Source organism: Ailuropoda melanoleuca, chromosome 2, assembly GCF_002007445.2.
Source record: "Ailuropoda melanoleuca isolate Jingjing chromosome 2, ASM200744v2, whole genome shotgun sequence".
NCBI classification, from domain to species: domain Eukaryota; kingdom Metazoa; phylum Chordata; class Mammalia; order Carnivora; family Ursidae; genus Ailuropoda; species Ailuropoda melanoleuca.
The window spans coordinates 75,120,371-75,135,052 of NC_048219.1; the positions used below are offsets into that span (position 1 = coordinate 75,120,371).

The window sequence follows — 14,682 nt, forward strand, 5'->3', positions numbered from 1 at the left end:
AGGGATAGTATGTGTCAGTAATTGAATCTGGCTACACTTATTTATAGAAGATAAAGACATTTCAGGCCCTAAATGACTTTCATTTTACCTCAGTGTGAAGTCCTCTATCTTCCAGGGTACACAGGATTGACTTGTTAGAAATGACATTCATTCATTCACTCTTCAGGAATTCCAATTACCGTGAATAATTAAAATCCAATATATGTTATAATCTGAGAAATTATTCGGACCACAGTCTTTTTTTTTATAATTTTTTTTTTTTTAATTTGAGAGAGATAGAGACAGCCAGTGAGAGAGGGAACACAAGCAGGGGGAGTGGGAGAGGAAGAAGCAGGCTCATAGCGGAGGAGCCTGATGTGGGGCTCGATCCCATAACGCCGGGATCACGCCCTGACCCGAAGGCAGACGCCTAACCGCTGTGCCACCCAGGCGCCCCTGGACCACAGTCTTGAGGGCATGTGCCTGTGCACACTGTACTGAAACCACCTGTGGAGTCGAATCAACAGTCGTGTTGGCTGTACCTGTGGACTGGTGGCCACTGAAGGTATTCTGTGATCAACACACGCTGGTAGTACTTACGGCAGAATGCAGCTTCTATGGTAATGAAATAACAGAAGAAAACGTACCACAACAGAATTCCTTAGAACTATCCCCTGGATAATGTCACTTTCCATTGGGGAAAAAAGACTTCACTGTCTAAACTTCTCTGTAGACAGCGCTGTCCTCCCCTAGGTACCTTAAAACCTACATCTTGCCCTGTGCCAAACACAGGGAAAACACAAGTGAAGAGCTGTCAACCAAAAACGCCCATCTTGAGAGTTAACAGTTAGGACCTCACCCACTTTGTCAGGAGGCTTGCCAATTCCCACAGTACAGTCTGTACACTTGGAAACATTCCTGCAAACTCGGTTTATGATCTATTCAATCAAAGCCAGTTGGCAATCACCCAGGGAGAATGTTTCTTACAGGCCTTCACTAATGTCTATTATCGTCTATAATCATCTCTCCCGGGCCTACCCTGTTCTATTATAGTCATGCTCTGCCTTTTTCTTCTTCCCTGTAATTAGGGACCCTGATTTCATGCAATATTTTGAGGTAAACACCTGTTAAAATAAAGGTCTCATGATTGCATGACATACTATTACCAAATAAGCTGTACTATTTTCACATAGCTTTTTACCCCCACATCCACAATTTTGATTCTGCCATGGCTTCTCCTGACTTCATACAACTGACGTGGCAGGGGGTGGGGGCAAGTGGTGAGAGGCAGTGCAGAAGCAAAGTCAAAGTCAACTGAGGAACACTGTGAAACTATGTTCCAGCACTGCCGAAGAAGGTATCCCTGCAACGACAAAACCCAAGTTTGGGATTTCACAAAGAAATGCTCTGGGGCAGGATCTGAATGAGGAAAAACACAGTTCCCAGAGACGTTTATTCTATGGTTTATAATGCCAAAGTGATGAGCCCTTTGGTGTCAAGAATCAGTTTTCCTAACAAAGAAGATTTGATTTTTTAAAAAATTTTTTGTTCATGTTCTTATTTGCCTCTGATTATGATGCAGCCTGGCACCTGAATTTTAGATCAGGAAAAAATATACACATAGTTTTAGAAAATTCTACCGTAGCTAATATTCCTGTGTGCGCTAGAATTAGAAAAATCTTTTAATGTAGAGCAAAGGAAAAGACGCGCTTGAAATGATTTGGCCGCTAAAGTTGCAGGGAGAGATGTCAGGAGAAAAAACCTACTAACTCCACTCCACTGTACCTCCCTTCCCAGACCCCAGAGGGTTTCTGGGCAGGTCCTGTGTTACAGGATAGATTGCTTAAGGCTGTCAACACTAAAGGCCAATAGTTCTATAGCTGAGTCCACAAGTAAGCAAACCATCCCCTAAGCAAAGTTTGTTTTCTGTCAACTCCTGGTCTCGTGTTCCTTCCTATTTTCCTTTCACTCTCCTTGAGCCATCTTACACCTTCCTCATCCAGCCTCCCTCTGAGAAAAGGGCTCATGATTTTGCCCCGTTCAGTTACACTATTTGCTTCAGAATTTATCATTTGTGCTTTTATGTCTAATTAGGAGTAAAAAGTTTAATATCTGATTAAAGAAATTTCAAGAATTGGGTATAGGAATTGGGACAGAGTGGTCTTCTATGAGCCTACATATGTTAGTGGGACTCTTCATATTAAACATGGGGAGATAAGATTTTTAAAAATTTTAAAAAACAATCATTTTCCCACTTCTGGAAAAATGAAGCTCATCTTTCAAAATCATTAGCCATATACTGAAATATACTTTTTCTCCTTTTCAATTTTCTTTCAAGTTTACTTCTTATGATTTTTATAATACCTCCGTGAGTCATTTAGGTATTAAAATCCCCGTTTTATAGATGAGAAATTTGAGGGCATAAGGTTAAATAGTTTTAAGACTATTCTGAGAGAACAAAGATAAATTTAACTCTGACAAGATGAATGAATATTTTAATGGTCTTTCAGATAACATCATAAAGTATAATTTAAGTTCATAAACAATGAATTTGAAAACTTGTAAATAACATAGTATAGAAATAGCAGCTCTGATTAACATTATTCATTCTAGACCTACAGACTGAATGCCTATTTTACTATGCACTAGAGATAAAGAGATGAAAGCCATGGTTCTTATCTTTCTGGAGTGCTCTAACCAGGAAGGGAGAACAATGAACAGACCATGAGGATACACAAGAAGTGTTATGACAGGAACGCTTTGGTTCAGAGAAAACCTCAAAGGAGGTGCCCCAAAACTGAGCCTTGATGGTAAAGAAGGATTTGGCTAAGAGAACAGGAAGTAAAGGGAAAATTCAGACAGAAGTCAAAATATGGATCAGTAGCTAAAGGTTTGAAAAAAACATGTCTTCTATGAAAAAGATTCTTCCCAATTGAACTGTCAGGTTTTTTTCCCCAGGTTAAAATAAGGAAAATATATCTGTTAAAAAAAAAAATCACCTGGACCATCTGAATGGTTAATTACAAGCAGAACTGTAATCAGCGCTAAATATAGCAGGCTCATGGGAAGTTAAATTTCTTGACATGGTAAACTAAGACAAGGGTTCACCTGCTGCATGCAAACATGACAACTGTGCTTTAGGGCTAAGATGGTAGCAAAGGGGATTTAAAAAAAAACTTTTTATTTCAATTCAATTTAGTTAACATATACTGCATTATTAGTTTCAGGAGTAGAATTTAGTGATTCATCACTTGCATGTAACACCCAGTGCTCATTACATCAAATGCCCTCCTTAATGCCCATCACCCAGTTACCCTAACCCTCAACCCCCTCCCCTGCAGCAATACTCAGTTTGTTTCCCAGAGTTAAGAGTCTTTCATGGGAAACAAACTGAGGGCTTCAGAGGGGAGGGGGGTGGAGGAATGGGATAGGCTGGTGATGGGTATTAAGCAGGGCATGTATTGCATGGTGCACTGGGTGTTATACACAAGTAATGAATCATGGAACTTTACATCAAAAACTAGGGATGTACTGTATGGTGACTAACATAATATAATAAAAAATATTATAAAAAAAATAAAATATCAGCTGCATATCTCCATTCAAAAAAAAAAAAGTCTTTTATGGTTCGCAAAGGGTAAGTTAACAACTTCTTGCCCCTGGCCAAGTCAAGAGCCACCTCTTCCCCTCCCCCCCACCTTTGCCTCTGGAAGCAGGGTAAGAAGGGATNTTATTTCCTGTCAATGATTAGAAATGTGAGATTGTTGATTTTTTAAAAACATTTATATATTTTTTTTAAGATTTTTTATTTTTTATTTTTTATTTATTTGACAGAGATAGAGACAGCCAGCGAGAGAGGGAACACAAGCAGAGGGAGTGGGAGAGGAAGAAGCAGGCTCATAGCAGAAGAGCCTGATGTGGGGCTCGATCCCGCAACGCCGGGATCACGCCCTGAGCCGAAGGCAGACGCTTAACCGCTGTGCCACCCAGGCGCCCCTCAGTTTATCTTCTGACTTTTCAGTTTTTTCTTTGAGGCAAAGAGTTAGAAATTTAAAAAGCAAAAACTTCCACATAAAGCAATGCTGTGGTTCCTGATTGTTCTACCAAAGAAGAACTAAACTGCTTTTAAAAATGTTTTTCTTTAGAGGTGTTAAGAATTATAAATGATTCTCCTAAAACAAAGGTAGGATAGTCTAATATACAGAACAATGGCAGGAGACCAGAAGTCTGAAAAAAAAGTCTTATTTTAATTCTGCAAATGCCAACTTACATAGAGATGGATGATAAATTTGGCCCTTTAAAACCACAATTCTAATTTACCCTCTTTATGGAGATTCCTGTGAGTTAATCAGAATGTGTGTAAAAACATTCTCACTCCTTAGAATAAAGATCATGTAGATGCATGATTTGTAAGTGTGAAGTATCACAACTATTTTCTAGGTTATTTAACTTCCATTGTGGATAAAAATATATATTTTTGGCACACTGATTACAGTTCTGCTGCTTATAATTGCCTTTTGGTTCCAATTAGCTTACAAAATTCTCCCTGTGGAACATTTGGGTATTCATAAATGACAATGGAGCAAATAAAACCCCAGGATATAGGACACAGGATCCTCATTGTTTCATAAGCTTTATTCTACGAAGAAAACACATAAAGCTCTTTATTGTAAAAAAACAAAAAGCAATAAAACAAAAAACCCATAGATGGCATGGCATGATTTTACACTTGCTTGTTTCTTTCTCTTGCCCTCTCTCCCTCTCTGATAAGTATAATTTGTATCTCTTCTGGGAAAATGCAGTTTCTAATAGGAATAGTTTCTCTGAGCATGAAGGATGGTCTCCTTCCTTAGTAAGTCCTTATTATCACATACCGAAACAACTTGAAAGCAACAGGTTTATCATCAGTCCAATGACATGATCAGAATGGTTCCATATGTTGTCACTCTCGGTAAAAACGAGGCCTTACACCTGCACTAGGAAATGTACTCTAAATGGCCAATTTCCTCTTTTATATTCATTTCACTTGAGGACAATTTTATGCAACTTTCAAGGAAAGAGAAGACAACAAAGACGACAAGAAAAAGCTGCCAAAATGAATCCCTTCAATGCAAGGACTGTACAGAGAATATTTTTACAACTCAATTGTCAACTCATTGTTTGAAAGAAGTTATAATGAAAATGTAGATACCCTCTCACTTTGATAGCATTAGAAATTACTGTTGTTATAATAATAATACAGACTAGACTATAATAGCTATTCATAGAAAGTTCCTGATCGAAAGTGGAGGATAATTTGTATTCTCTGGACATAGAGTATGTAGAAAACATGACAGTCTACAATAAATTCCAACTTTCTACACTAATGAGTGAAGCGACTCACTTGAAAAAACAGAGGAGAAAACAGTTTAGTTGTAAAAGCGTAATTTCTTGAAATTTTTCAAATAGGCCAAAGCACTTAACTAGTACAAAAGACATTTTTGAAATTCAAATGCAAATCCACTGTAATATTGCAATAACTAATCTATAGTGTTATCCACAGTTTTAACTTCACACGTATTTGTAACAATATGATTATAAAAGCGTTAACACAAAACTCAACATGGAAACCAGCTGCATCACCTATCCTGAGCTCTGATCATTCCTTAGGTCATTAAACCACAAGGTTAGAAACCAGCTGTCTTTTTTAGTGATCGCCCCAGTACAAAACATGAAGTCAGACACAAAGTACTCGGACAGATAAAGGGATGGATAGTAGGAACTACTATTTCATGAGCACTGGGCTAGACCTCTTTCATGTATCATTTATTTTATTCTGTATGCATGTTAGAGATGATAAAACTGAGGCCCTTATAAAACATTTTACAGATGATAAAACTGAGAGTAATCTATGTAAGGTCATGATGCCAATAGATGGTAGAATCAGTAACTGCTACTCAGCAAAATGAGCTACAATTTCCTAAATTCTAATGCAGAAAAGAAAAACAATTTACTTTTTTGGTGCTAATTATGTGCAGTCTCAAATGAGACCAAACCAATTGGGTAGGGACCAAAAAGGAGGTGCCTAAAAACTATCTTCTCAGAACCAATTAAACACACACACACACACACACACACACACACACACACACACACGTATCTCCAGTGCAGAGTCACATCCTTTAGGATGCAAACCATAGAGTACTTGTCGTCTTTGAGTATGAATATCAACAAAGTAATGTACAAGGGTCCATTGTAAGCACACCTACAAAGTCCTATAATTTGAAAGGATCAAAACAGCAACATTCTTTACACATTTAGATTCAATACAGAGGAAAGATTTTTGTTCAGAAATTTTTTAAACATGTCATTCTAAATAATGCCATTAAGTACACAGAGTAAGTACACAACCAGACCAGCTTCCTACATATACCTTCCATATGTACAGTCTGTAAAACAAAAGCTGATTTTATCATGATAGCCTTGGAGAATTGCAAGATGTGAAATAGCTTTTGAATCCAAGAAAACACTTAACATCAAGTTCAGCATGAAGTCTGTGGCAAATGTATTTTAATTGCATACTGGTTTTTTTAAAATGTTCCATTTGGTAACTATCAGACACAAAGTATTGAATTCGCTGTAACACCTTATCTTGTAGCTATGCTTAATAAATTGGTTTGCTACCAATGACCAATGAGTAAGCTGGGAATAATGTCATAACTCTATGGATCACCCTAGTCAAGGGCTTACATTAAATTTACCTAGAGTTCTGTTGAACCCAGACCAATTGTACCCTGATCTCTGGAAGTGGGGTTGTGTGTAAACATTATTGCAAAGCCCTCAGATGACTCAGAGTTGTGAGCACAGACAACAAAAGAAGAAACTAAACCACATTTTGATTGAGTAACTTGACCCAAGCCCTACAGATGCATGACTTGAATCAGGTTTTTCTCACAGTGCCACTGCTCCTTTCAGTAAGGCTAGAATCTGTTGGCTAAAAAAATCCTTTGACTGGCTAAAAAGTACATATAAGACCCTTCTGACTCATGCACCATCCTTGTTGAAAACGTTAGATGAACTTTTAATTTATCTCTGAATATTCAAACATATTGCTAAGTCCAAGCAAGCATGATGGATCTTCTAAAGACAGGAGACACAATGTCAAACCAATAATTGGAGTTGATAATTGAAATGTGAGCAGTGTCTGAGTAGTGAGTACAGAGTTGACACTCCATATATATTTGCTGATCTGAAATAAATGTGCTAATTGTTTTTCTCTGCTCTAGACATTAGTCTTACTTGTTCCTATCAGCCGTCTCCCCCTCAACAGATATATACATGCACTTTGTCATACAATGGTCTCATTTCCCTTACAATTTTCCTGAGAGTTTCCAAAGCCATTATACCATCATACCAGAAAAGCTTCATGATTCCAGGCTATTGAGGGGAAATGACAAATAATAATGTCTTTCTTATTGTCTAAAAAAGAACAGGAGGCAATACAATTTAGTAAAAAGAGCACTGGGCTTCCAGTTCTTCATGTAAGTATCCTGCTAGTCATCACTCTGCCTAACAAGTAAAACACTGAATAGATTTTAAAAAAAAATCAATTCTTGGATCCATAAGAGAGGGAAAGATACAGGACAAACCTCAGCCCCCAGGACCGGAGAGACAGACTGGCAAATACAGGGAGTCACAGCTCACCAGAGCAGAGACTTCCCCAGAAGACCCTGCTGTGGGATCTGGTGCCAGTGCTGGGCTAGGAAAACCCGAACTGATACGGACAAATTGCTGAAGGTTCAGTGCATAAAACTCTGACAGTTAAACAGGCCAGGGGGAGCAGTCATAGGGGAAACCCACAATATTGTAAGACTATCCTTGGGAGCTCGGCTAGATTCATACAGTAAATATGACAGAAAAATCCCAGCTTCTGGCAAAAGAAGGTGAAAAGGCCCTGTGCATTTTTTTTTTTTAAGATGTATTTGTTTGAGAGCAAGCGAGCACATGCACGTGAGTGGGGGGAGAGGCAGATGGAGAGGGGAAAGAAGCAGACTCCCCAACGTGCAGGGGAGCCCCATGTGCAGGGTTGGATCTGACGACCCTGAGATCAAGACCTGAGCTGAAATCAAGAGTCAGAGGCTCATCCCACTGAGCCACCCAGGTGCTACCACTCTGCTCTTTTTTTTTTTTTTTAAGATTTTATTTATTTATTTGACAGAGATAGAGACAGCCAGCGAGAGAGGGAACACAAGCAGGGGGAGTGGGAGAGGAAGAAGCAGGCTCATAGCGGAGGAGCCTGATGTGGGGCTCGATCCCATAATGCCGGGATAACGCCCTGAGCTGAAGGCAGACGCTTAACCACTGTGCCACCCAGGCCCCCCCCTTCTTAATAAGACGCGCCCTCAGGGAAAACCAGTTAAAGGAAGCCTGACCTGCCGGGGTATTATCAGAGTCTAACTGACCTGGGGAAAGGAAATACTCAACTCTAGCTCACTTTACCCATCCTGTCCCACCATGGCAGGGAAAAAAAAAAAAAAAAAGACAAACAGCACTTGTGAAGTTCATTGTCCAGAGGCATAGGCTCACTAAAACAGAAATACACCTGGGAAATCCCTAAATATTTGTTAACTAAATAATGCACTTCTAAATAACCCATAAGAAGAAAGTGAAAAAGTGAAAAAAAAAATACTAGAAAGTATTTAAAGATGAACAAAAATGAAAATACAACCCATATCGAAAATTTTTAGGAGGCGGCAAAAGTAATACTTAGAAATTTATAGCACTAAATGCCTCTATTAGAAAAGAGAATACTCAAACCAATGAGGAACTTAAACTAGTAAAATGAGAACTAAACCTACAATAAGGCAGTAAAAAAGAACAAAGCAGAAATCAGTGAAATATGAAATGGAAAAATAGAACCAATGAAACAAAACCTTGTATGATATCAATAAAATCCATAAACTAATTAGATTGATCAAGGAAAAAAAGCAAAGGGAAATTATTACCTATGTCAGAAACAAGAGGTGACACCACTATAGTCAACACAAAAACTACTAAAGCTCACTCAAAAAAAAAAAATCGATAACTCGAATAGCCATATATTTACTAAGGAAACTGAAACTGTAATTTAAAAAAAAAANAAAAAAAAAAAAAAAAAAAAAAAAAAAAAAAAACCTTCCTGCAAAGGAAACTGCAGGCCTCGAGAGCTTTCCTGATAAATTCTATAAAACACTTAAGGAAAAAATAATGCTGATTCTATAAAAACTCTTTCAGATAATTTAAGAGAAAGGAATATTTCCCCATTCATTCTTTGAGTGTTAAACTATTACCAAACCAGGACAAAGACATTACACAAAAATAAAACAATAAATAAAAAGGACAATATATTATTACCAGTTGGGGTTTATCTCAGGAAAGCAAGATTGGTTTGATATCTGAAAATCAATGTAATTCACCAAATTAATATATTAAAAAATGATAACATCATTTCAATTGAAGCAGAAAGAGCATTTGGTAAAATGCAACATGTATTACTGATTAAAAAAAACAAACAAAAAACTTTCAGCAAACTAGGCCTAGCATGGAGCATCCTCAACTTGATAACATATATTTATAAAAAACTACAGATAACATCATACCTAATGATAAAGGACTTAATGCTTTCACCCCTAAGATCAGGAATAAAGCAAGTATATGCCTTTTCCCTAATTCTAGTAAACATTTTCCTGGAGGTTCTAGCCATTGTCACAAGACAAGAAAGAAATAGAAAGCATTCAGATTGCAAAGGAAGAAGTAAAACCATGTTTATTCACTGACAACATGATTGTCTATACTTCAAAAATCTGTTAGAATTGGGGTGCCTGGGTGGCTCAGCTGGTTAAGTGTTTAACTCTTGATTTTGCCCCAGGTCATGATCTTAGGATCATGAGATTGGGCCCTGTGTCCGGCTTCGAGCTCAGTGCAGAGTCTGCTTGAGATTCTCTCTCTCCCTCTCCCTCTATCCCTCTCCCCTCCCCTGCTCACTCACTCACTCTCTCAAAAATAAATCTTTTAAAAAATCTGCTAGAATTCTAATTTAATTAGAATTCTTATAAGTGAGCTTAACAAGGTTGTAGGGTAAAAGATCAATTAACAAAAATCAATTCTATTTCTATACACTAGCAATAAATAGAAATTGAAATTTTAAAACCATTTATAATATCAAATGAAATATGAAATAATTAAGGATATATGACAAAAGATGTGCATATCCTTCACTCTGACAATGATAAAACAGTGCTGAGAAATTAAAGACCTAAATAAATGAAGAGATATACCATGTTCAGTGGTCAGAAGACTCAATATTCTTACTAATCTATAATTCAACACAATCCCAATAAAAATTGCAGCAACCTTCTATTGGTGAGATCGATAAGAGGTCTCCAAAATTCATATGAAATACAAAGCACCTAGAAGGGCCAAAACACCTTTGGAAAGAAAAAATTTGGAGGACCAACGTGGTCTGATCTTAAGACATTATTTGTTGCAATAATCAAAACAGCACTGTATTAGTTTAAAGATGGAGAGAGATCAGTGGAACTGAATACAGAATCCAGAAACCTACCAATACATACACAGACAACTGATTTCCCACAAAAGTGCAGAGGCAATCCAGTGGAGAAATAACTGTCTTTTCAACAAATGGTGCTGGAACACAAGGATATCCGTATGCAAAAAAATGAACACCATTCTTGAAAAAATGAACACATATTCAAAAATAACTCAAGATGGCCTATAAAGCTAAATATAAAGCCTAAAACTATAAAACTTCTAGAAGACAATGCAGGAGACTATCTTTGTATCCTTGAGGTAAGCAAATATTTCTTAAATACAATGCTCACATGAATGATCCTTAAAGTAACAAACCGGATTACATCAAAGCAAAAGCTTCTGTTATACATACAACATTATTAAGATAATAAAAAGTCAAGCAACAAGCTAGGAGAAAATAGATGGAAATAGTATATTTTACTAAAAACTAGGGGGCACCTGGGTGGCTCAGTTGGTTAAGCGTCTGACTCTTGATTTCTGCTCAGGTCAAGATCTCAGGGTTGTGAGATCAAGCCCGGCACTGGGCTCCGCACTCAGTGGGGAGTCTGCTTGAGATTCTTTCCCTCTCCTTCTCCCTCTGCCCCTCCCCCCACTTGCATGTGTTCTCATTCTCTCTCTAAAAATCTTAAAAAAAAAAAAAAAAAGAACTTGCACCCAAAATATATGAGGAACTTTCAAATAAGAAATAAGAAACATTTCAATAAGAAAATACACAGCCCATAAAAAAATTTGACAAAATTTTTGAACAAGCACTTCAACAGTGAAGGTATACGGAAGGTAAATAGCACATAGACAGATGTTCAATATCATTAGTCATTAGAGAAATGCAAATCAAAACCACAATAAGATACCACCATACACCTGTTAGAATAGATAAAATTTAAAAGACTGACCACACCCACTGTTGGTGAGGATATTATCAGAGCACCTAGAATGGTCATATACAGCTCGTAGAAATGTTAATAGTCAAATCTCTTAGAAAAACAGTTTGGTAATCTCTCAAAAAGTTAAACATATATCTACATATAATCCACCCATCCCCCTTCCAGTATTTCCTTAAAAAATGAAGCATATATCCTTATAAAGACTTAAAAGTTCATAGAAGCTTTATTTGTAATAGCCCCAACTGGTCATAATAGGCTAAAGGATACATTGTGCTATACCCATACATAGAATAATAGTAAGCAATACGAAGAAAGAACTTCTTTCATTTAGCATAACATCCTCCAAGTTCTTCCACACTTTTGCAAATGTCAGGATTTCCTTCTTTCGAAAGCCTGAAAAATATCCCATTGTGTATGTATATATAGTATATATATGTGTATATATATTGTGTGTATGCGTGTGTGTGTATACACACACACACACACACACACATATCACATTTTCTTTATCCATTAGTCCACTGAGGGACATTAGGTTACTTCTGTGCCTTGCCTATACTTACGTGAAGAATCTAAAACAGTCAAACTCTTGGAAATAGAGAACAGAATAGTGGTTGCCAGGGGCTGGTGTAAACGGGAAATGGGGCAGTATTAGTCCAAGGGTACAAAATTCAAATTGTGCAAGATGAGTAAGTCCTGGCAATCTACTGTACAGCATAGAGTCTGCATTTAATAATACTGTATTATATACTTAAAAATCTGCTAAGTGGCTGTTATCACATAAATAAATAAATGAAGAGGGCACGGGGAAACTTTTGGAGGTGAAGGATTGGTTTATGGCATAAATTGTGGTGATGGCTTCAAAGATTTATACTTATCTCCAAGTCTTGTCAAATTGCATACGTTAAATGTATATAGTTTTTGTATTCCAATTATACAATCAATAAAGTGGTTTAAAAAAAATAAAACCATTGTTATGCAAATGACATGGTTTAATCTCAAAATAATTATGTTGAGTGAAAGAAGCCATTCAAAAACTAATAGATACTATATGATGTACTATATAAAATTTTTTTTTTTTTTTTTTTTTTTTGATGTACACTATGAGATTCTGAAACATGTGAACTCATGGTCTGAAAGCAGAACAGTGCCTGCCTGGGGATTGAGGAAGGGCAACAGGTAGGAGCATGAGGGGGAAATTACAAAGGGGCACACACAGAAACTTTGGGGGCTGGTTTTTATCATCTTGATTAATGATGTTTCACTTGTATATTCATTTGTCAAAACTTACAAGTCGTACACTTTAAATACATGCAGTGTATTATGTATTGCAACACTTTTTTTTTAAGTGGCATTAGTGATCCTAGGAGTACTTTCTGCAGGAGACTACATTATAAAAAGGGCATAAGGAGGGAGAGACCAAGTACAGACTACTCTCTCAAGAAGTTTAGTTTTGAGACTGGAAGAGGGAGACTAATGTAACCAGATAGAAGGTTGAGTTCATGTGTTTTAAGATGGGAGGAGTTTAAGTATATTTATTTGCCACAGAAGAGGAGCTAGTGGAGAGAATGGCGTTGAAAATGTAGGAGCCAAGAGCCAGCTGATGAAATGTGGGATGAAAAACTCATGAAGAAAAAGAAGTCTTGAGTCAGAGCAATCTTACAGGTACACATGCAGGTATGTTTTGTTTTGGGGGTGGAATGTGCAGGACTAGACTGAAGAGTTGGTAGAATTTCAGTCTGCCATTCTATCTCTTCTGTTTTTGGAAAGAATGAGGTGTGAGAGGGAGGGGTGGGCTACTAAAGAGGAATAGTGGAGTTTTGGAAAACTCATTGGCCACAGCATTGGCCACAGTGGTTGGAGATAAATGTTCAATCTAGGAGCATTCATCTGTAACAAAATGGCAGATTAGAAATAGTGTTAAGCCAACAAAATAACTATCATTTATACATGTACACAATGGATTATTATCCACCAGTTCTTCCCTGCTCTCTCCACCCCTAACCAAACTTCACTTATGTGCTAATCTTTCTGTTGAGCCCACACCCTCTTCCCTCAACACACAATAGATTTTTAACAAACTCTTTAATTTTATTGGGAAATATTTCTAACACACACACGAAAATAGAGAATACTTCAGTGAACAGCAATGTTCTACCATCCAGCTTTATCAAATCTTAACCCTATACCATACTGCCCTCACCTACCACAATCCTTAGACCAAATGCAGGCTTACTGCAAGGGAGAGATTTCATCACCAGCAAACATCAACATGCTCGCTTACTTTTCACATTTCATACATTTCATGAATAATGTCCAGAGCACCTCTGAGAACTTCAGTATTTCTGTGGGTAGGCACAAATCAAATATGGCCAGAAATGGCCACTGGCAAACTAATTAGGTGGTTCCCCTGAAATGAACTGTTAATATGTTAAAGCAATGCAAATTAGATCATACCCATGGGTCCTAGGTTTGGAACAAATGCTCTGGCAAAGTACGAATTTTTAATAAAAATGGTAATTATGATTCACAGCACTGATCCTATTTTCCTTTAGTGTTCTAATGTTCACTGCCACTTTGGCATCGGTAAACATGGGAAGGCTAGTAAAAAATATTCTTCCCCACCTCATGTAAAATTTCTGAAGCTGAAAGCATGCAGTTTCTAAAGAAAGAGCTTTATTCTTTAAGCAGCAATAAATCATCAAGTGAAAACAAAAACCAAACTGAACCACTGTCATTTGGATAGTACCTGCCAAAACAGACTGTGTGCATCTCCTCTCAGCAGTTCGACCGTATCCCCAGCTTGGATATGTAGTGGGGGTCCTTCATGGAGGGCCGGGGGCGGAGCGCCAGTATAGTTCTTAATGACCTGCATCTTTGGTAAACCTGAAAATAAGGAACACAACTGTTAGAATTGAGAAAAGAATGACGTGTGAAGCCTGAATGTACTTTAAAATAAAAACAAGGCCATTAACATTAAAAAGTTTTAATAGCACCAAGGCCAAGTAAACATTTGAAGTAACGACAATGGAATGCTTTTCAACCTTCTTATTATTTGAGAAGGTAATGGAATAAGACATATTTATCCCCTGATCCCTTACATACTTTTCCTTTCCCTCACCATCAATCTCTTTTTAGTTGAAAAAATATTTCTTTCAGCTGATGCCTGCTTCATAAAAAACATATCACGTACAGTTTAATGGAAAAGAATCAATTTTTTCATCAACTCTATCCTTTCTGCCTATTACTT

At 37.3% G+C, this 14,682-nt stretch overlaps 1 protein-coding gene across 1 annotated transcript in view; it reads right to left on the reverse strand.

The window, feature by feature from the left end:
* VAV3 (vav guanine nucleotide exchange factor 3) overlaps positions 1–14,682 on the reverse strand; it is a 349,804-nt gene that overhangs the window by 51,358 nt on the left and 283,764 nt on the right. Inside the window, exon 21 of the mRNA XM_002928305.4 lies at positions 14,182–14,318. Within this exon, the coding sequence (XP_002928351.2) occupies positions 14,182–14,318 (137 nt within the window). The remainder of the gene's footprint in view (positions 1–14,181; positions 14,319–14,682) is intronic.